The following is a 23,452-nucleotide window of genomic DNA, read 5'->3' as shown; positions in this document are numbered from 1 at the left end:
GGTGGCTTATTCCCCACAGCTGTTGACAGAATCTGCCATCTTCAAGAAAGGTTATAGGGAAACAAGTAGGGGCTGAATTTTGGAAGCCACTTATTCAAAAGATGTCAAAATTTGAAATGGAAATCCTTCTTTGGACTCTTAGTACACACATTTCAGGGCAATCTAAGTAAGGTTGGGGGTTTTAGCACTTAGAGCGGGGATGAGCAAATGGCGGATCTGGCTGGCAGCTGGACTCCATTTCCCAGCAGCCCCTGCCCACATGGCTGGGGCCAGTCTCCATGGAGACCCCAGCTGCCACTGAACTGTGATAAGCGAAGGCTGGGGTTGCCATGGAGACCAACCCCTGCCATACTGGCAGGGTGCATGACAGGGGGCTGCTCTGGAGCCACAGGTATCCTGCAGTGGGGGCAGCGTGGTCTGGAGTCAGGACAGAGCCACAATCCACTGCCTGCATGCCCCTGCGTGGAGTGTGTAGGCTGCACATCCCAATTCTGCCAAGTCCCAGCTCAAGCTGCCTCTGCCACAAGACCCCAGCGACTCCAGAGCAGTCCCCTGCCCTGCCCTGCACATGCCCTGTCAGCACAGCTGGGGCTGGTCTCCATGGCACCCCCAGCCTCACCAAAAAATGGAAACAAAAGCTTCATTCCATTCTTTCTAAATTTTTCACATTTGAAAATATAGATGTGTAGTGAAGTTGCCCTAGAAAAATTATCCCTTAAAATAAAAAATGAGCATAGAAATTAACACATTAACATTTGTTCAAAAATCTGGGAATTCAAGTTCATTTATAAATATCAGAGTATGATCAGGCCAGGGTAATATAATATAAAAGAAAAGTAGTGGCAAGTACCTTTTTTCTTTATAACAGAAAACATTCAATCAGAATTTACATTTTTAAACAGCTCCTAAGGAATTACCCATTATTAACAAGAGGCTAGAGAAAAAAAAAGGTGACCCAGAAAAGGATTGAAGAGCTGATACTATATCAGTGTTTATATAGTTTGTGGCATTTCCATACAATAATACAAAGCAATTTCTTCATTTATTTTAGGGGCTGTACACATGTAACATTTAGATAGGTTTAAATGCAGTTCAAATCTGAAGCAGACAGTTTAAAGCCGTCTAGAACAGTTCAAAAGTGTACCTGAAAAATAAAACACTCTTTTCGAACCAGTTCACTATGGACCGTTTAAATGTTACATGTTCCATTCCATGACACTCCATGAATGTCTGATCAGTCCTCCAGAAAATCCACACTGCATTGCTCCTCCCTCCCTGTAACATGGAGCCCCAACCCTGTTACCCCCAGAGGGAGGGGAAACAGGAAAGGAGAGCAGGTGCTCGTGGGGATATGACTTTTGAAACACACAGCAGCAGGACTCTGGATTAGCCAGCAACAAAACCCAAAACCCTGAAGCCCTGAGACTGCACGGCGGAGGGACAACCAAGCCAATCAGGCTGAGTAGAAGTCCCAAGGCCCATTTTCACAGGCTACTGTCAGATGACCTGAAAGGGGCAGGACTTGGGTGAAGTCCTGGGCTGGGGCAGACAGTCTAGGCCTGAAGGCTGCATGGTGAGGAGCTCTAGATAAAGCTAGCTGCCAGAAAAAGAAGGTACCTTAGAGGCTGGGGAATGTGACAGCTCCTTAGTGTAGGAGCTGTAGGAGCCATACTGCAGCAGTTAAGACTCAAGGCAGGGTTTGTGTCTAAGGTGTAACCGAGTAATTTATGTTTCATGTTTATTCCTACCCGAGTCCTAGGTGTGGCTCTGGGAGTAGTTTAGAGGCCATGGGGTGGAAGGGAGGGGAGTGCTGGAGGGGCACTCAACCTATAGAGCTCTGATGAACGAGGGCCCAGGGAAGTGAGCAGGTAGAAACCCAGGAGTCTGGAGCCTGCAGCTTTACTGAGCTAGAGTAGGCTAAAGCAGTCCTGCTAGGAGCCAGGGGCCAGAGGATAGTGAGTGGAAGAAGGGCCTAGCATAGTGAATGCATATAGAGTACTAACTCCCAGGCATGGGGGTGGCTATGGGGGTGGCTGGAGGTCATGACTAAAGCCCTTAAGGCACAGTGAGGGTCAGGTCTGGCCCAAGGCCAGTACTGTCAGGGCTCAGCACAAGAGACAGTGTCAGTGAGGCCACAGCCGAGAGAAGCTGAGTTCAGGCAGAGAAGCCTTAAGATAGAATTTGCAGTGGAGAAGTCCCAACACGGTCAAGAAGGAAGGCACAGGGTGAGCTAAGGCTGTCTCTGGAGGTAGCCTTCCAAGTGCATTATCATCACCAAAGGAATGGGAGGCAAGGGGCAAGAGGTTAGGGAGGCTGGATACCACAGCAAGTGAGTTGGGACACCAGGGGTATTAGACATCAGGGCTGAACCCCCTGAGCCTGCTGTAACTGGCCACTCTGGTACATGACTAGGACTCTATTCCCCACCCCTTTCTTCCCTTTTATTGGCACTTTATCAGTGAGGTCCTCTACACTGCTGGTTAAGCAAGCTGAGTTCCTGCTCCCTACTCAATTGAGGCCAGTCGTGTGCTACTGCCTCTGGGAACCCAAAAATGTAGGTCCAGGTACTCCTCCCACCCCCCATCTGAAAAACCTTGAGTCAACAAGCCCACTGCATTTTGGTCAAGTTCAAACTACTGAACTTAAGAGAACTCAGGTTTAGAAAACCAGGTCAAGCATGAAAGTGAAAACATTCCCAGCCACGTCACCCACCCCCTGATGGATACAGAGCAGGGAACAAGTACTCCTCTCTGACATGTACACTGTGAGGTATGAAGGGCTGGGTGCTCACTCCCACCTCCTGGTGATGAAGTACACAGTGCCTAGAAAGTGACTGAATACGTGGAATGACAGGACACTGTACATGTGGACACTTCTTACCCTGACAACTGTGAACTAGTTCCCAGTTCATGATGTTTGGGAATGGATCAACTGTTACTCATGAACACTCTTAGTGGTTAGTGAATCTGCAGCTATTCATTACTTGTTCAACGTAACACCTCAAAAATGAAGTCTAATTGCAAAAATATATTGAATAAAAATAAAAACTGAATAAAAATAAAAAGTATAGCAAGATATTTAAGCCAAACTTTGTTATATTCAATTAAAATGTAATACTTTCATGAGTGAAAATATTTAATTGGCAATTATATATATTATACTTACAGTACTGCGAAGCTTTTCAAGAAGTAAATTTAGCTGCATCTATAAAAGAACATATGCATTTCAAATTAAAGGACACAAGAGCATCTCATTATGACCACTACAAATTTGATACACAGCACAGTAACAGCTCCATAGCATGCATGTTTAGTGTTAGTAATTTATTTATATTTTGTAAGCTGAAAGTAACCCAAATCTTCAAAACAGACATCATGCAAGCGTGCATGAGTGATACCATGGAAATTGCTTGTGTTAACCTTCATGACTATACCATGTGTATAACTACTGTTGTCTGAATATAACATTTTAAAACAAAACAAAACAAAATAAAAAAACCCAAAAACCTTTAATTCTACATTTTAATTAGATGAGTATCCTACACATTTGGCCAACTACAACTTTCAACTTTTTGGGTTTATTTTAATTCTGAACTACCCTTTAAATAAGGTAATCAGAAAATATGCCTTCATTTTCATCTATAAGATACCATATTTACTCAACTGCAAGATGCCCATAAATATAAGACAACTCCCCAATAATTGGATTCTATATATGGAAAATTTATAAATCTGTTATCATTTTCCATGTATTAGAATCTAATTATTAAAGCTTTGCCTCAAAATTTGTCCCCCTCCCACTGCCACAGCAGGGAAAATAAATCTTGGCAGGAGGGCACATCCCCCCCCTTGGCATGTGCCCCCCAACTTTTTCTCCCTGCAGCCCCTTTCCCCCCCACCCTCCTTGCCATCAGACCCTTTTCTCCCTGAGCACATGGAAGCAAGGGGCAAATATGAAAACACTGACCTTGAAATAAACATACCTGTAGTAATTTGCATATAAGCAAATTAGTACAGGTACTCATAGACAGTTTCATTCTAAACTCATACAGCTTATCTTTTTAAAATAGCTGCAAGTTTTAACACAGGTACTCCATAAACATACTTTTAAGCAGCACTTTTGGACCTACTTACATATAGTATAAACTATACATATTAATTCAAAGTCAAAAGGCTCATGATTTATCATGTAATTCATTGGGCTGGGCCCCAGCAGCCAACAGCATTTCAAGCGATGGTGACCCCATAGCTCAGCAGTGTGTGTGTGTGTGTGTGTGTGTGTGTGTGTGTGTGTGTGTGTGTGTGTGTGTGTGTGTGTGTGTGTGTGTGTGCGCACTCCAGATACACCTCACAGAGGCCCCATTTGTTTAATTAGCCTTGCCACTTTAGGACTGAAACTGGGTATCCTTGTCACAAGTCCTTGGATCCTCCAAAAAAAAAAAAAAAAAAATTATATGCAGATGAGGCACATGGCAACCTGGTCTGGTGCCACTTCATGGAGGGTGGGGCCACACTAATCATATGTGACAGGCTGAGAGAGGGGGTGACAAAGGGTGAACTGTCTGGGGCCCCATTTGGTGATCTTTGCCAGACCTTTAAGGCTGGTGAAGAAACAGGAATCATTGGAAAAGGGAAAAGGGGCATCTCAGCTGTGGGAGTGAAGTAAAAAAGTATTCAGTGTAGTGTCTCACCATCACCATAACTTTTAAAAGAATCAGTGCTGAGGGGTACTAAGCACAATGGGCACTACCATATATCTTATTCAGATGGGCTGTATTGGTTTATCTATACCTAGCAGGGGGGAAGCAACATGATCACTAAGGTGGCTTTCCTAGTTGTTGTAGATAACTGCTCTTCTGGCACAGGGTAGTACCTGTGGAGGTACTGTACAGTTAACCTGCCACTTTATGAAAAAGTGGGAGACTTTTTCCTAGCTTGCTCCTGGACCCATACAGCTGAGGACAAGCAGAACTCAGGGGCATCCAAACCCCAAGCTTCTGGGTTTGGGCCTGCACCTAGGATTCCTGCCAAATGATTCAGAAGCATCTGAAGCCCCAGGCAGGGGTGGAGGGTATTTGCCGGTAGTAGGGTTACATATGGTTCTTGAATGACTCACGGATTTGGAATTGATTTGGCTGACTTGGCTTGGAACAAAACATTTTCCTTAAAAAAAACAAAAAAACAAACAAGAACAAAACAAAACAAAACAAAAAAACCAACCCCCCCACCAAAAAAACTAGCAGGGGAAATACCATGACCACTAAGGCGTTTTTTTCTAGTTGCAGGGGAAAACCACTTCCTTGGAAGGGAGTAGTACCTTGACTGTGGTAAGGCATAGTTAGCCTCCCACTTTCACTTCCAGTGGGAAGATCTTGGCTTTACACCAACTTTACGGACATGGGAGACTCCTCCCTAGCTTGCTTCTGTGGCCTTACAGCTGAGGGCAAGCAAAACTCGAGGGCATCCAATCCCCAAACCTTTGGGCTTGGGCTTGCACATAGGATGCCCACCAAAGGGTTTGGAAGCATCTGAAGCCCCAAGAGGGAGTGGAGGATGTTTGCTGGTAGTAGGGCCACATATGGATCTTGAGTGGCTCCCAGATTTGGAATTGATTTGGCTTGGAACACGAAAAATGTTCCTTAAAAATAAGTGTGCTAGATTCCCATCAGCATATCAAAAGGTAGCATTTTTGGTACCAAAGGAAGGTTGTCAGAGATGGCTCTGATGCTCCTGATGCCAGCCTGGTATTGCAATACCTCTGGTGCCAGGTCCCTGTGGAGGGAATGCCTGCCTGGTATTTTTAAGGACAGCCAAAAAAAAAAAAAAAGATTCCCATCAGTATGTTTGCCTAATACAGGCCAGGTGTTTTATAGTTATGCTCAGTGTTGGCCATATTTAATTAGATTCATAGTTGATTTCCACTACTGAGTGCATGCTGCTTTTGGCAGCAGTTTAATGACAACGTATATAATGAGGCTTCCTTATACATGACGCTTTTTCCTTATATGTGGAGTTTTATCCCCCCACATTGATTGAGGAAAAAATCCCTGTCTTATACTCCAGTAAATATAGCATGCAAAAAAAATGTAAACATACAGAGAAGTTAAATTAAGCCTTCTGATTATGCAATTAATTTGGATGCACTCTTCCTCACACAATAGATATAGGTATCAGGAGACCAAGGTATAACCATTCTAAGGCTGCAGTTTGGCTAGGATGTGTGTGCTGGAACAAGATCAAGGGAAAGAGTTATATTGGTGAAAGGAATAGAAAAAGCCTCAACTTCCACTGTAGTGCCCAACTTGCTTGTTTGCATACAACACTAATTAGCAAGACTGACAATATACAAATTTCCAAAGGGCCTAGCACTGCCTTACCCTTGTGCTGAGTACTATAAAACAAAGTATCTGATTTTAATCTTTGGAAATTGGCTGCTCAGGAAATCTTGTACCTCACTGCTTGGAGATCCAGGATGTGGCTCAAGGGAAACATTCAATTGCTGCTACTCTAGCTAATACTACCACAGTCTCTCTTTCTTGGGATTAAGGCAAGGGCTTTATGGGATAATCTTGTGGACAAAGTTAGCGGCCTCCAGCTCAAGGGGCTGAGATGAAGGAAGGAGTGTTATGAGGGGCATGGCAAATATTTTAAAACACTGATGCCTATCAACTTTTCATATCTAATTTTAATATTATTCTTCTAAATTAAATAATAATTTTAATACCAGTAATTTTATTTTGGAAGGGACAATAGAATTGTCCCTATACAGATTTACCAGAACAAAGTACGAAGCTACTTGTATGCAACAATCTGGTGAACATTTTTCTTCTCCTCCTTGAATTGATGAAGTTGTTGGAAACATTAAATCTATCCTAAAGCAGGGGTGGGCAAAATGCGGCCCGTGGGCAGGGTATGGCCTGCAAGGCCATTATATCCGGCCCACGGGGCCTCTAAAAAATTTAGAGAATTAATATTTATCTGCCCCTGGCTACCTGTCATGTGGCCCTTGATGGCTTGCCAAAACTCAGTAAGTGGCCCTCCACCCAAGATAATTGCCCACCCCTGGCCTAAAGTCTACTGAGTACCTAAACGTTCCACTATTTTCAGTGGAATTCCTAGGTTCTCACAGTTCTGAAATGTAAACCATTGTTACCCATATTAAAGTTCTCATAAAGGATCAGTCTCATTCCAAATTAATTTAGAAAATGATGCACCAGTTAATGTCTGAAATCTGGTATGGGGAAAGAAAGGGACTCGCAAAGGACTTTTCTCCAGGTCATTCTCTAGGTAACGTGAGCAATTAGCAGAATTCAAAACTGATTTATTCACACTTCTTGAAATATAGCTGAATCAAGAACTCTTAGTCTTAAACCATATAGAAAGACCTATTTGAGTAATGAAACATTTCTCAATGTTAATCTCAAGTGAAATATCCAGTACTTTACAAGTGTTTATTAGTAACATGTATTGTACCTGGGAAGAAATTAGCACTAATGAAATACTGAAAGTAACACACATTCAAGATGCCACAGAAGCAGACGACATTGACAGAATTATAGACTGATGTGTTGAAAAAAGAGCTCTTGCTGAAATTGCAGCAGCTCTATAAATAATGAGTCCATGAAGGTGATAAATTTACCTGCAGCCCCTGGCTGTGCCTGCTTTTTCTCTCTCAACTTCCCTATAGTTCTCTCTAGCCATCCTGAGCTGAAATAATCCAGCTAAAATAAAACTGCTGAATGAGGAAAAGATGCAGAAACATGTGGAGAAGACAGGGTTTGAAGGTCAGCTTTACAACAAGCAGAAGAAAGGAGAAAATTAAGAGAAGTATCAAATACTTTGGTTAGGTACTGGAAAAAGGAACCATTCAGCACACTGAATATATTTCTATCAAAACAATGACTATTGTTTTTCTGATAACATATTTAAAGAAAAAACTAGTTTAAAAAACTTAACTTGTAAATTCTGAAAATGGCAACTCACTGGATAAATGAATATCTTTACTTCTAGAGTTCACAATCCATATAGGATGGACAAACAGTTTTTGTCAAATGAAAAACCCCTCAAAAACTATAGAAACCAGAGTTAGAACACAGAAAATTTCAGCTTTTGAAACTATTTGAATGAGCTAAAAATGACTTATAAGCTTCTGCTTTTTGAACAGTACAGTTTCAGTTTCATCTATCTTTTGTTTTTTCATAGCCCAGAACACAACTTAACTTGACTGTGACATAATTTTTTTAAATACAGCTGTTTCAGAGAATATTTTTAATGAGAGTCAAGTAACCATTCTAACCTCCCATCCTTTAAGTGCCATTTATTTCAAATAACTTTAAAAAACAGATATAAGTTTGGGGGGTTTTATGTATTTTCTGATACCTTGAATTTATTTCCCACGCTGATGAAGCTAAGCTTTCCCGCTTTTTGTTTGGCATCTTTATTGTTGTTAGTAGTGGACTCAAATAGTTGCCGGACAAACTTGTCCTTAGATTCACATATGAGGGATTGAAGAGACATATGCAAAGCATCATTGTTTTTCTCCACAAACTGAGTCTAAAAAAAAAAAAAGCAAACCATTAAACATTATATCTAAACCAGCACAGTGCTAAAAAATTTATTTGGTCCTAGGTGTCATGGAGTCACTCCAAGACAAAGTTAGGGCTTCATCATGTGGCATGCACGGATATTCTCCCAAATTAGGTTCTCTCTTGTGGTGTTTGGTCACCACTACTGTGAAGCTCTGTTCAGTTTTGTTGTTCTCCCACCTGTACATATTATAGCATTTTATGTAAATACAACTTGGATACATTTTTATATTTCAGCTAAGGTCCTGTTAGTAAGGAGGTGATTAAAACTTGAACTGCCCACTGCTGTTTACTCTCAGAAGAGTCCATGGCTGAGAATTAGTATTTGACTTCGTTTGTGTTTTTGTCCTCCATGAGATATGCTAAAATACTAAGAAGCACAGAAGTCTAGGTGTGACCAGACAATAAAATATTTACATTTTAAAAGATGCCTAACACCTACCTGGTCAAACGATCATACAAGAGAGACAGAGTATCAGATTAACAAATCTGCCTGTTTAAAAAGGATGCAAGAATGTAGTCTGGCAAATAGGCACCTTTGAGGGGGGTCAGGACGTACTGGGATAAGTTCTCTCAGGCCAACCTCAGTCTGTTCCTTGGGATGTGCGGCAGTGCAGTGAGGAGAAACTTGGGGCTCTGGGCATCCATCCTCAGATGGATTTGTGACACCAAGTAAAAATAAAAATGCACATTGTTGTTTCAAATAGCTCAGTATTTGAGATAACTGTCCTAGATGCCATACCAATGGCAGTAAGGGAGAAAAGATGATAACATGATCAAAGCATAGGATCGGAAGTCATGAGACCTGGGTTAAAAACCTGGCCTCAACGAAGTCAATGGCCACAGTAAGGTCAAGTTCATACCTTTAGTTTCCATCTTCAACTCTTACTACTCAGGTGCACTGGAAATGTATTTCATTAAAAGAACATCACAAGCATTGAGTTCCTAAGGAGGTACTTTTGAAATGGAGAGTGCATATACAGTTCCAGTAAACGAATGGAATGATTGAGTTACTTTAATAATTAACTAACTTTAAAAGGTCAATCATGCCAGCTAAATAGATCCAGAGATTGAAGTTTGCACCCAACTTTATACTGTTTAAACCAAGGAGAGTTTTTGCCTATGAATAAGAATAAGAGTATGTATAAAGTAGAGCAGGGGTCTTTGGGGGGGGTTGTTTAACAGAAAGGATGTTTTTGGACAGAAAAACTAAGGTACATTCCCCAGAAAAGTTTCAGTTTTTCACAGGAAGATTTTTCTGCTTCAGCACACAATTTCTAGTGAAAACCTGAAGGAGCACCACCCCAAAACATCCAATTTCCTTGTGCTTAGGGCACTCACCAGGATGAACTCCAACCCAGGAAGTTCATAACCACCAGCCTATAGGAAAGTATATGGCCCTCTGTGCTCTACCCCCATCATGCCCAAATATAGAAATATTCATTCCAGTTCCAAACAGTCAATAGTGTGCTGGTTAGGACACTTATCTGGCTTGTGGAAGGCCCAGATTCAGGCTGCACAGGGATCTGAATTTACATCTTCCAGATGAGTACCCTAAGCCCCAGGATAGTGACTATGTTGCGGGGATCGCCTCCCTTTCTGGCCTGGGCAAATGCAGGATGTTGTAAAGGAGTTGCAGGAGCACCAACCAGCATTGCAGGGGTGGCTGCACCCTGGCTCCCAGCTTCCCCCTTCAACTAGGGTGAGCAGATCATGTGGGAGCGATAGCTGTGGACTTTTGGGTTTTTGGGGGGGTTTTTTAAGTCCCCAAATCAGGTAAGAATCCCTCTCCCTCTACTGCTTTCAATACCCTCTTCCCTCCCCTCTGTGCGCACTCCCTCCCCTGTTTTGGGGTTTTAAAAAAAAGTTCCTGGCTGCTGCTCCCACAGTCTGAAAAAGCAGTGTGGATCTACCCTTGCTTTCTGGTATGTGTGTTTGTGTGCAAGGAGAGGGAAGAGAGACAGAAGGAAGAGGGGAGGAGGCAACCAGGACATTTCCAAAGGTCTCATTTTCTTCTTAATACAAAGTTTGAATTCTCAAAAACTCTGTGGAATGGGAAGATTGTTTTCCACTTGGCTCTGAGTCCCAAACATGCTTATTTCTGAGCTATTGGTCATGTCACATGTATTATATTTAAACTTTTATTTGGCAAATATCCCAAGGTGCCTAAAAGAATATTCTTTTAGGCACTTTGGGGTTCATTATAATAAAAAAGTGAAATATCCATTTGTTTCTTGAAGACATGGAAAGCAATAACAAATCAGAATTCTCAAACTTTCAGAATACACATCAAAACACACTGAAGCGATAATTTTGGCTTTAAATCAATGAAATCATGAGATTCAAACTTAAATTAAAAAGAGTTTCAACCTTGCCTTGTGTTGACAAGAATTCTAATTTTTTTAGCTTTTGTAGGTAAACACTAGACATGTACAGCCCTCCTTTACAATACAACAGGAATAATTAATATGATTTTCTTGTTAAAGTTACCGTTTCATAGCACACAGCTCCTGCAAAATGTCGGATAATAAAGCCCTCATCATCTCTGATATTTCTGTGAACAGCCAATTTAGACTTCCTGGGAATCTGTAATTATAAATCCAAATTACAAACAAAACTCCTGAAGGACAAAGGTCATAACAATAAACTTTGACATCCTCATACTTTTTTTTCTGTCCAGAAAACATTATTCTCTACAATTTACCACCTTCCCTAGGTACCTAGATTGGAACTATGAGATATTCCAAAATTTCACTTCAGAGAACTTACAAATTTGCACTCAGATTCTGAGTTTTTTCCAATTTGCATTAGCCTGCAACTCAAAATAGTCCACTGACGCTACCAAGATTAACCCAGCTTTTATCATAACCATTATCTATTCCAACAACAATTCCCCCAGGGGGCAGGGAACATGTGGCTGATGCATAGTGCAAGTCATACTAACAAAAGACAGAGGCTAAAAATGGATCTTTCAGCTGAGATTCTTTCTAAGCACGTGATCTGTGTTCAAATGTAGTGAGTTGCATGCAGGTGGAATGTCACAGGACAAGCAAGTTGTGCAGGACTGTGGATTAAAAGCTGAATAGATGGCTACAAAGTGGAAGATTTGGATGTCATACCTAGTGCTAGGACTTCCTTAGCAAGAATTTCTCATAGTGTAGGAATCTAGTTAAAGAAAATAAATATTCATAAAAGTTTTTTTTTTCAAAAAATTACTGATGCCTGTAGTTATCATGGAAGTGGAATTTCTTGTATTTTTGAACTGTAGAAAATATTCTTAAACAACACAGGTTTTACGGACCATTGGATTGTGTTAAACCAGGGGTTGTCAACTGGAGGTACTTGGAAAGGCCCTAGGGAAGGAGCAACACCACCCACCACCCCACATCGCTGCCTCCCAGGAGCAGGGCCATGGAGGGACGGGGGGCAAGGGCAGCGGTGCCCCTGGATGTGGGGGGGACTTGCACATGGCCAGCAGCCTCCCCACCCCCATCCAGCCGTCGGGGGTACACTTATTAAAAAAAGGTTGAAAACACCTGTGCTATGCTTTCAAAACTATACCTAGACAAATCCACACGTAATAGTTCTTTCATCTGAGAAATGCTAGCTGGGAAACAGGGAAATCCAAAAACTAACCAGATATTCTCAGAAACAGTCTGTTAAACATCTTGGAGAAACAAAAAAGGTAAGGAAAGGAGTATTTATCTGGTGATATCAACTCTATCTTTATAAAAAAATATTAATTAAAATCTTCATTTATTTTTATGTTTTAGGGCTTAACAGGCCCATTTTGTAAGATCATGACGATAGTCTGGTTTTAGCAGGTATCAGCTTTGTTAGAAAGTTTAACAAGTCTTTCATCCTAAAATGGAGTTAATGTTTGTGAAACAATATAACAATGAGGGTTCCATATAGTTTGGACTTTTTTATTTAGTTCAGACACATGTCCCAGTTAGTTATTTCTTAGTATACCACACTTCTTTAGACAGAGCTTTCTCGGGGGGGGGGGGGTTTCCTCCACAAGTAATGTTATAAGAAAAAGCATAAATTATAAATACAAAGAAGCTGTGCTGGAAAAACCCATTCTCGTGGCCAAGTACAATTTTTCATTTCAAATGACACTGCCTATCACTGATATTCTTGAGACTCAAACTATGGTCTGCCAAACAGGAATGAAATGTGCAGAAAGGAGCATTGCATGAGAAGCTCTGGAAGATTCTAGTGGGTTTTTTGTTCACAGTAAATCTAGAGCTTAAGTGACACTAGCCTGTGTTGCGGGAACTCATTATATAAAAATAGCAAATATGTCAAAAGTAAACCGACCGAGAGTCTGAAATGGTCCTTGTGTTTCTGGTGCACCTCAGAAGTAAAATGCTGGTCACTTGGCTGGGGAAGACGATTTTCTTCATCCAAGATATCCAGCACACCTACTAATTTTGCTTCAATCAAGTCTATTTGCAAAACAGAAATCAACATGTTTTCAAATTATTTAAATATATACATATACAAATCAGCATAATACTGCATAATTATTGCCAACATCTTCATTGCAATCATTACAAACAAATTCACATACATGATTTAAGCCAAAAGGTGGCAAACATCTGACCTGTAGAGGTGGGTCATTAATAATGGCATGGCATTTCTTGCTGCAGCTGCCAGCAGTAAAGGAGTTAACACTAGGCCATGGGTCCACCTCCAGATCCAGCCCATGGGGGCTTCTTGGTGCAACTGCCAGTCACCAACTCAGCACCAGGAGGCAAGGAGTTAACACTGCCACCACTACATCCATCACTCCACCCTGACAGCATAGTGGGTGCTGAGCAGCAATGGCCACATTAATTGATTGAAGCTTTGGGAACTGAAATGAGAAGCTCTAAGGCTAGATCTAGAAGTGGGTTATTCAATTAATGGGACACCCTACAGTGTGAATCCAGCTCACAAGAAGTCCTGTGGTTTGGAACTGACCTGAGGGACCAAATTAATTTGACACCCCCAATTTAAGCAGTATCCTGTAGCACACTATGAACTTCTAACTATGATGCAGAGGGATGGTAAAAGGGTGGTTCATCCCCTTTAAAAGGGGCAGCCAGCCCTGTTAAAGATCTGCAGCTGTGAGGCCTTCTGCTAAGGAGGGAGTGTCCTGCTGAAGCTTAAAACCCCAGAGAAGACAGCAGACAGGGCAAGCTGTGAGGGAACAGCTTGCAAGAAGAAGTTAGGCTACTCTGCTAGGGAGACAGCCAGAGTGGAAAGTGGCTCTTCTTCCAATAGCCAGACAGGACAGAGGATTTTGAGTTTGTTCTGTTTGTGTTATTAGAAACTAAGGTTAGTTTGGTGGGAACTGAACTGCCTGACGCATGAACAGCAGAGCTATCTGGCCTGCAAAAGGCAGAAGAAAAAAAGGATCCACTTCTGGGATCATATTAAAAAGAGAAAAGCTGTCTTCTTAGAGGATATGTCCACAAAGGTACTTTAAGTAATTTGCTCTTGAAATGGAATTCACAACCCTAAATCAGGTCCTTAACCCCACTGTTCAATGTGCTTCATTACAGGCACACATTGAGCAAGGAAATGCCTAAAGTATGTAACAGTGAATACTGAAGAAGGATATCTGAAATCCCACTTCTCTAAAAGACCTTCCTGCAGCCCTTACTTAGACACCCATGTGAGAATGGGATTCACAGTCTGAAAACCGTCCCTGGACTTAGAAATCAAAGTGCTTCCTCCCACTATATGTAACTGCATCCCTTTTTTTTTAAAGCACAGAAGAAAGTAGGAGGTATAGGGAATACCTAATTTTTATGTATGTTTGCTTTGGTTTGAGCTCAGCTCAGTAAGTAGGAGATCCAGGGTCAATACCACCCCCTGCACAAAGTAATTCAAACTCATATCTCCCCACTTCCAGAAAAGTGCCCCAACTGCCAGACTATGGGCAAAGTGGAAGTGAGGTCATTTGCCAACCCACCTGTAGAAGATGCACCACTATGCAGCAAACAATGCAAGATTCATGGGATGAGAAGGTAAGAGACCAAACTCTGTAGCTGAATGGTCTATCAGTTTGGGCTTAACGCAAAGCAGCACACATGCCTACAGTTTTGTTTTACCTTCTTTCTTTCTCTCTCTAATCAGTTTATACAATATAGTGAAAGGAAAAAAAAATCTGAGAATACAAAGGAAAAACCTCTCTTTCCCATAAACACACCATCTACTTTGGTTCACCTCAATCTCATACTGCAAAATCTGTGTTCTGTACATCTCAAATTAATCATTTTCATTAATTGACTTGGCCCTGTTCACAAGTCTCAGGGAAAGTGTTGTGACATGGTATATTTTTGTACAGCACCCCAGCATAATGAAGCCCAATTGCTGACTAGGATTTTTGAGTGTTGCCAATATAAAATACAGAAGTGTCACAACCCAAGGGTGTGATTTTGTGTGCGCGCGCTTCGGCACTGCTAAGTTATTTCCTGCCACGAGGAGCTTTCTTTGCAGGGTGCATTTCTCAGTTGCAAAGAGAAAACCCCGGTGCAAAGGAGTTCCCACCACCCGCATGCAAATGTGTGTCCCACTATTGGCCAGTTCTAAATTATTCCAACGTGGCGGCTAGTGATTGGCTTGCTAGCCGTATAAGAGGCTTGAGCGGTTTCCGCCCAAGTTGGAGAACTCCGAGGAGAACCCCGCAAGGGAGGACTCCACAACCATCTGGAGGAGGAGGACTTCACGTCTCATGATGAACTCCAAGCGCTGCGGAGCCTAACGGGCCCAGCATGTACCTTAAGAAGGCTATAGGGGTCTGATCAACCTCTGGCCTCTCCCTGTCGCCGAGCGCGATCCCTCGACGAACCCCTTCCCTGCGCGCAAGTTCCACGGAGCCTAGCAAACTTCGTGTGAGTGTATCCAGAGCTCTTCTCTGAGTTGTTTTCTTCGGTTCACATGACGGGCTCGCGTTTTTAGAGCCTTCAGCCGGATTGGGCTAGAGGTTTGCGTGGAAGGAACTCTTGTCCGCTTTTCTTCTTTCCTATCTGTAACTGCAACTCAAGCAAGTTTTCCTGCCTGCACTGCAACCATCTACGGTGTAAGTAAAATAATCTTTAATCAGCCGCTATGCGTCTGTGCCTAATTCTAGTCCGCCGGCCTGCATTCCCCGACCCGCGTGCCAGGGCTGCTGGCCACAGCCCGCCGCGCACCCCCGAGGGCCTCGGACCGCTCCCGGCCCACACATGGCGACGAGGATGGGATCCGGGGAAAGCACGCTGGAGCTAGAATTAGTTAAGAACTGCCCTTGGAGCAGTGGAAAACGTTAAGTGGAAAACTTTATGGAACTGGAGGCGCATATCGCTTACCACCAGGCGGGCGGAACGGGTGAAAGGTTTATCAGCGGATGCCTTTCGCTGAAGGGAGAAGAGGAAGCTTCCGAAGACGGAGCCCTGAGAGAGAGGGAAGTGTATCTGCACCCCGCGGCATTCGGGTGTATAATGAGTGATGAGCAGGTCCTGTTCAAGCCCCTTGACACTGTGTCCCTCGCCAGAGTCAACCCGGCAGGCGCAGTAAACCTGACCCTCACCCGGGAGCATGCCCGTTGCCTAAGATGTGCTCGGGAGAGTGAAGAACCGGTGCCGATCGACCGGTTCGCCCCCTTTATGCTGGCGTCTAGATTAAGGGGTCGCGAGCTTCCATCCAAGCTCCGCGAAGATCTGGAGACGGAGGAACACGCCACGGATGAGAGGGTGGCCCCACAATACGACAAGGGGGGAGTGTTAACTGCAACTTTTCGCACTGTAACCGATCTAATGCAAAAGAAAGTTTGAAAGCCCAGCTGCGTATGGCCGTTCAAGCGGTCAAAAAAGCGTTTGCGAAAAAGAATCCTGAGACGCCACTCCAAGATGGCGCCGAGCAAGAGGGAGACCGCGTGGAAGAACCGGAAGAGAAGGGTGGAGCTTCGGAGGAACCCGCAAGAGTTCGGCCAGCGACTCCGCCCACCGATGCAGCGTCGATTCTGGCGACCCCGCCCACCGACACAGCGTTGCTTCCGGCGACCACGCCTTCATGCCGACGGAAGGGAGAATCGAGCGGAGGAGTGCATCCGCCCCTCCTGCCTGAAGCAATAACAACAGCTCCCGCAGCAGAAGTTCAGCCTGTAACAACAACTAACCGAGTTGCTACTGCCTACTATGCTCGCACCAGAACTGAATTACAGGAGTTATGCACAGAATCAAGAATCCAACCTGAAGAAATTCTAGCTGTGTGGTTGGGACATTTGGTCGTGGAACTTAGATCCGACCTGCTGAACCAGGAAGAAGCAAGCTTCTTGGTCAGACAAGCTTCGTGGAGTAGAGGATATGCCACTGACATCGACATGGTGGCGTTCAACGTTTACTGGCCTATTCCACTGCCAGCGCTTGTTGCAGGATTGATCAGTCAGAAAGCCCACGCATGGCATGATGGATGGCCAGAACATACCAGCGCAGAGCAACTCATGCTAGCGATCATCAGAGTCTCATACTGTGCCTGGAACCCAAGAGCATGTGCGCTGGGACTGACATCACTCCAGCGAATAAGACCATGGCCTCACCGTCATCTACGAGATCCTGGAACTGTTCCAGTGACCGTTCACAGCATAGATAGTTGTCTTGAGGTTTATGGGCGAAAGAACATCGCTGTCCTCCGGATTCTGCTTAACCCAATGGTGAACCAACCCGTGAGTAACCTCCTTCGTCAGTTGTCATGACTGCGTATCCTGATGGAGCCAAGATTATCCAGTGATTGGGAACGTCAACACCCGACCGAGGCTCAAAGCGCAAGACATCGTGAATCCAACCTTCCATCATTGCCACAGAGAACACCAGAGGAGCGATACATGTTTGGATTTCTCCTACAGCGTTCTGGACTCAATAAGCGGCAACTTCGGATTTTAGGGGACGCAGGCCAATGGCAACTGGCCTATGAGTTAGGTTTCCATTATCTAGAAGAATTAGACGACAGCTCCTCGACGATTTCATCTAGTTGAGTGTGCAAGAGAGGGTAGATTAAAGTAGCAAACACCTGTATTATATGTTTTAGAAATGATAGTGTAGTTCCATGGAAACCTTGTAAATATTTTGTTATATGTTAACTTATTTTTTGAGAGTTTTGTTCACAGATCCAGAATTCAGAGTGCGTGGCGGAGAGAAGCCCCAAGAAGGATAACATCATCAGAAGAAGTGAGGGCCTGACACGCGACTTCGCCATGATGCCCACTGAAGCCCTGATCGTGCAGTTCTTTGTTATGAATCTAATTATGTGTATATGTATTTGTGTTGGTTATTATTTGATTCGATCCCTGGAGGACAAACTTTTTATGTTAGCGAATTTTGTGTTTACCCGTTTAGTTCAATGACCCATCACCCGAGTAACGAGCGTGTGGTATAATTCAGCTGTGCCTTCAGCAAGGGGTGATGTCACAACCCAAGGGTGTGATTTTGAGTGCGCGCGCTTCGGCACTGCTAAATTATTTCCCGCCACGAGGAGCTTTCTTTGCAGGGTGCATTTCTCAGTTGCAAAGAGAAAACCCCGGTGCAAAGGAGTTCCCACCACCCGCATGCAAATGTGTGTCCCACTATTGGCCAGTTCTAAATTATTCCCACTTGGCGGCTAGCGATTGGCTTGCTAGCCGTATAAGACGCTTGAGCGGTTTCTGCCCAAGTTGGAGAACTCCAAGGAGAACCCCGCAAGGGAGGACTCCACAACCATCTGGAGGAGGAGGACTTCATGTCTTGTGATGAACTCTAAGCGCTGTGGAGCCTAACGGGCCCAGCGTGTACCTTAAGAAGGCTATAGGCGTGTGATCAACCTCTGGCCTCTCCCCGTCGCTGAGCACGATCCCTCGACGAACCCCTTCCCTGCGCGCAAGTTCCACGGAGCCTAGCAAACTTCGTGTGAGTGTATCCAGAGCTCTTCTCCGAGTTGTTTTCTTCGGTTGACACGACGGGCTCGCATTTTTAGAGCCTTCAGCCAGATTGGGCTAGAGTTCACGAGATTAGAACTCTTGTCCGCTTTTCTTCTTTCCTGTCTGTAACTGCAACTCAAGCAAGTTTTCCTGCCTGCACCGCGACCATCTACAGTGTAAGTAAAATAATCTTTAATCAACCGCTATGCGTCCGTGCCTAATTCTAGTCCACTGGCCTGCATTCCCCGACCCGCGTGCCAGGGCTGCTGGCCACAGCCCGCCGCACGCCCCCAAGGGCCTCGGACCGCTCCCGGCCCGCACAAGAAGTAGATCTAGGATTTCCTAAAAACGGGATGCAGCACTCCATGGGGGGAATATAGAGGGTTCTTCAGTTAAGGTGTGGTAGGAGCTTTCAGGACAGAAGGACATATGAAAGAGTGGGGCAAGAAGCAGGAGCACAAAGAGGGGAACCTGTCTGCTGCTACTGCTGTTCTCCCCAGAGCCATTTCTGCCCTGCTCCAGCCAGGGACTATGGGAAGCAGCTGTGCAGGGTGCCACACTTGGCTGGTGACAGCAGCAGCAGCATGAAGACCTGGTCCCTGCCTGCCTTCTCTACTTCACCAATGTCCCCTGCTGCGCTCCTGCCTGCAACTGCTGAAAGGAAGTATCTGTGCTTCACCACTACTGTGCCTGGCCAAGTCCAGCATCCTGCACAGCTGGAACAGGGGTAGCAGCAGCTCTGGAGTTCTTTCAATGTCTATATTAACCAGGGACAGCAGCTGAGGGAACATGTTCTTCCTTCCAATGCTTGCCCCTGCCCAGCTGAGATCATGGTGAGGAGCAGCAGGCAGTAGGTGTAGGAACAGGAAGCCCATATGACCCCGGCTGCTGCTGTTCCAGTGGAGCCCAGCACCTTGCAAAGCTGTTCTATACAGCCCATGGCTTAAGCACCCCTTGCATCCAGGTCTACTGGGAACAGCAGAGATGCTCCACACCGTATACCCCCCCTGGATCTGCCCCTATATAAATACAGGCAAAGAGGAATTTTCTTCAGAGTTCTACCAAATTTTTGGTCTATTACTTCAAGATTTGGATTCTTTTGATGATACCTCCCTCTTCAGCCCAAATAGGAACTACTCAGTGGGCAGAAATAGGTGCTACTTGAGAAAGATGCAGGTCATCTAAAACAATGGCCACAGGAAAAAACAAAAGAAGAGAAGTAAGACTCCAATCTTGGAATGGCATCCTTCCAGAAACATCCCTGAACCTAGACAGACACTTGTGTTATCAAAGAATAAGACTCCAGAGCAGAATTTACAAAACTGGAAATGTCACTGAAAAGACACAATTACTGTATTACTTATTATATTTTGCCTGCCCTAGTGCAAATAATTGTTCCATAACACTTTAATCAAAAAGTATCAAAATATTAAAGTCCATACCTATACAGTCCTGATTATCTACATAGTGTACTTCATTGACTCCCAAGCCTTCCTTTTGGTAAAGCTCTTGTTCCTAAGACAGAAAATGTTATATAATTATTTAGGAGAAAAAACACACAGGTTATAGCATATTGTCTCATTCACCAGAAAATATTTTGGAATCCAAGAAACAACTTCATCTTTCATTATCGCGATGAATCAACATACCTTGTAAAATGCTTGTGTTCAGTTTCTATAATACGGTTCCATTTTCTCACAGTAGAAATAGGCAGGTTAACTGCCCATTATATAACTAGTGTAAGGTGGTGTATTTCAATAGGATGGCCATATTTGGATTCAGATAATTACTCTAAATTATTAGGATCATTCAGTGTTTAAATCCTTTATGAAAAACATTAATGGGAAGAAAAAGACTCATTTGTAAATTTGTCTTCTTCCTAGCAAGATTACTTGATCACTATCATGTTTTGAACATCCCAGTTCAAGACAGAAAGCGGAAGTTCAAAGTATCTCAAAATACTTCCTGTACTCTAGTTCTTACTGAAGGAGATTAATCACACACATATATGAATGCATCTAGTATTACCACACATTTCTTGATAAATTTCTTGGTTTCAGAAATATATTCTGGAAAATAGTATTACGATGTGTACTTGTCCATTAAATGCACTAATCCTAAATAGCAACTTTTGCCTTCAGCCATTTAAACAGTAAAATAGGAAGTTATGCTTTATAAAATAAGATATTTTTAAAGTTAACATTTGAAACATTTTTAAGAACAAAACTTACTAAGTATTTTAGTGTGTTTTTATAATTTCATTAATTTCACCTAAATTCTAATTGTGGTACCCAATGATGCAAGAAACATGGAACTACAGAGCTTATAGCTCTTGAGTTTTTTGCTCTTGGGCACACTATTTGAATGTGCACCCAGGAGCAAAAAACTCCAAAGCATACTGAGTTTCTGTGTGCAGCACTTTGAGCCTAGTCAGAGCAGCCCAGGCTGGCAGGAGACCCTGGGAGCAAGGAAGCATTAGCTGAGTGCTGAAGCACTCTCTTGCCTCAGCCAGCCCCATCGCTATCTACATGTGCACTGCAGCGCACAAAACAGCGCCAACACCAGGTAGTACTAGGGTAGTACTTGAATTTAGCAGGATTACTCTGAGGCATTGTTTACTAGTCTACTGTGACCCAATAGGGTCATAAATGTAGACAGTGATGTAGGGTCGTACGTGTAGACACTGATGTTTTATTGCAGAGCAAATTAGTCTGCTGCACACTAACAATCTCATGTAGATGCACCCAGTATGTTTCTACACTACACTGCAGCTCTCTGGATGCAGAGTAAACATTTCCTCAGAATACTGGGACAAGAGTTAGGCATCAGGGAATCAAAGGACTTCAAAAGCACTAGATGTTTGTAAGTGATGAAATGCAGGCAAAATGATAAGAGCCAAAAAATGCTTTCAGGGCTTTAAGAAATAGTTTGAAAGTCATGTGCCTGTCAAGCTGAAGGAAGAGGGTATTTGTACAAGAAAAGCCTTTCATAAAAAAAAAACTGTGATGAAAACTTGATTTTCCAACAATTTAGTCAATCATACAGTTCAATAACTAACTCTTGCAACAGCTGTATGTAGGCATATATCTGCAAGTTTTTAAACCATGAGATGCAGACAGAAGTTACGTTTGTGTGACTTGCCTCCTGAAAGTGCTCTACAGTCATGACATGAAATATGTGCGCGGCTGCAAAACGCTTTTAAAGTGGCCAATCACACAACAAGTGAACCCTCATCAAATGAGGAATCTGACAAAGACACTCCACTTTGTAGCACCTTAGGGGCCATCTGCAGGAAGGGAAGGGGGAAAACGGGAGGGGGAGTGAGCTGCAGGCTGGCATTTGCCTAGCCTGAGCTGGAGCAGGGGACAGGTGGACTAGAGCCGCCCCATTTCACGGCCCTCCAGCCCCCTCCCTTCCACTCAGGCTGGGCAAACCCCAGTCCGCAGCTTGCTCCACCTCCCTATACCCACTTCCTTCCTGCAGAAAGCACAAAGCTTGAAGGGATAGTGGGGCTGGGGGAGAAGGGTGGATCTTACACTGCAGGCAGGCTCCTGCGAACAGATTCAATCTTCTCCCCGACCCAACAGATGAACATCTGTTGGGCTGGGGGAGAGTGGGGAGCTCTAACTAATGGCACTTTATGTAAAGCGCCATGAGTTAAGCAGGGGCCTGCACATCTGTCAGCACCCACGGTTACAAACTGAAAAGCAATGGAATATCACAGAATGGAACATGCTAGTCTTTCAGTGATTTACAGTGTAGCATATATACACTTGCAATTATTCCAAAATTATTATTCCACTTTAAATTCAAATCCTAACTCTGGAATAAGTTTCATGTTAGGGTTTGCATACACATACCAATTTTGCTCTTGTCACAACTCAGCACAGCTCCAAACTTGGCTAATTCCTCTTTTGTAAGTAAAACAGTGAACAAACAGTCAGAAGTACTTTTGTTCTGGGCTTCTAAGCAATCCAACCCCACTAATCCAACGGTCAGGGAACCTGTTTCAATTTATCCTTCTTTCCTTCCAAGTGTAAAACTGTCTTGCCTTCTGATGACCTTTCACACCTAGGTCCTGAATCCAACAGACATCAGATAGCGAGGTGAAATACTGCCCTCCTATCGTGGCTCCAGCAGCACAGGAAATGTAGTGTGTAATTTGCCCATGTCACAGCTTCTTTAATCCCCCCTGTCTGATTTCCTATATATTCTAGTACTCAAACTTTATGCTTTTCATAACAAAAACAAGTTATTCCTGGTTTTCTAGCACAATGTGGTTCTTTCCCCTCCACATTCTAATTAAAAATGTAAGTGATAATAAAAGTAATTGGTATAGGGAGATTTGTGATATAAATGTAGTTGTGATGTACATCTTAATATGCATGCACATATTTAACAAATGAAAAATGCTCATTTTAAAAGACAAATTACACTCTCCAAGGGTGTACCTGGTCAGATACAAAGATGAGTTTTTACTTAAAGGTAAATAATATCTTTAAGAAGAAAGTAAACATTATGAATACTACAATTGTATGCATCCTCTTACTTTATGGAAAGATCAGAGAGTTACTTAGGCAAGAAGAAGACTATCAATTACCTCTTTCAGAATCCTTTCATTAAAGAATTGTTGCAGCTTTTCATTACAATAGTTAATACAGAACTGCTCAAAACTGTTGTGTTCAAAGTATTCTGAAAAATAAAAATTCACATTGTTGTGGTAAGCAAGTGTTCAGTATTCTGAGAATATATTTGTATAGTATTTAGGGAACCAGCTTCACAGTGTTAACATTTTAACAACAAAAGGGTTCAGCTCTATGACAATTTTATTCAATAACACTAGGTTTAACTAATTCTTTGGTTTACTTTAGTATAAAATAGAGATATAAAAAGATCAGAAGATCATTTTTCTGATACCAATAACTTGTCGTAAATTATTTACT

General features: G+C 43.1%; 1 protein-coding gene across 4 annotated transcripts in view; it reads right to left on the bottom strand.

Annotated features, from left to right (window-relative positions):
• The window catches only part of MYO6 (myosin VI), a 184,881-nt gene that overhangs the window by 49,536 nt on the left and 111,893 nt on the right, over nt 1–23,452 (bottom strand). For all 4 annotated transcript variants that reach the window (XM_019496841.2, XM_019496843.2, XM_019496844.2 and 1 more), the window contains exons 14-19: nt 23,110–23,201; nt 19,952–20,024; nt 12,908–13,035; nt 11,075–11,170; nt 8,379–8,552; nt 3,166–3,204 (exon numbers count right to left, since the gene is read on the bottom strand). In XM_019496841.2, the coding sequence (XP_019352386.1) occupies nt 3,166–3,204; nt 8,379–8,552; nt 11,075–11,170; nt 12,908–13,035; nt 19,952–20,024; nt 23,110–23,201 (602 nt within the window). The remainder of the gene's footprint in view (nt 1–3,165; nt 3,205–8,378; nt 8,553–11,074; nt 11,171–12,907; nt 13,036–19,951; nt 20,025–23,109; nt 23,202–23,452) is intronic.

The sequence above is a fragment of the Alligator mississippiensis genome, chromosome 1 (assembly GCF_030867095.1).
Source record: "Alligator mississippiensis isolate rAllMis1 chromosome 1, rAllMis1, whole genome shotgun sequence".
Lineage (NCBI taxonomy): Eukaryota > Metazoa > Chordata > Crocodylia > Alligatoridae > Alligator > Alligator mississippiensis.
This window is presented reverse-complemented; position numbering and strand designations above follow the sequence as displayed.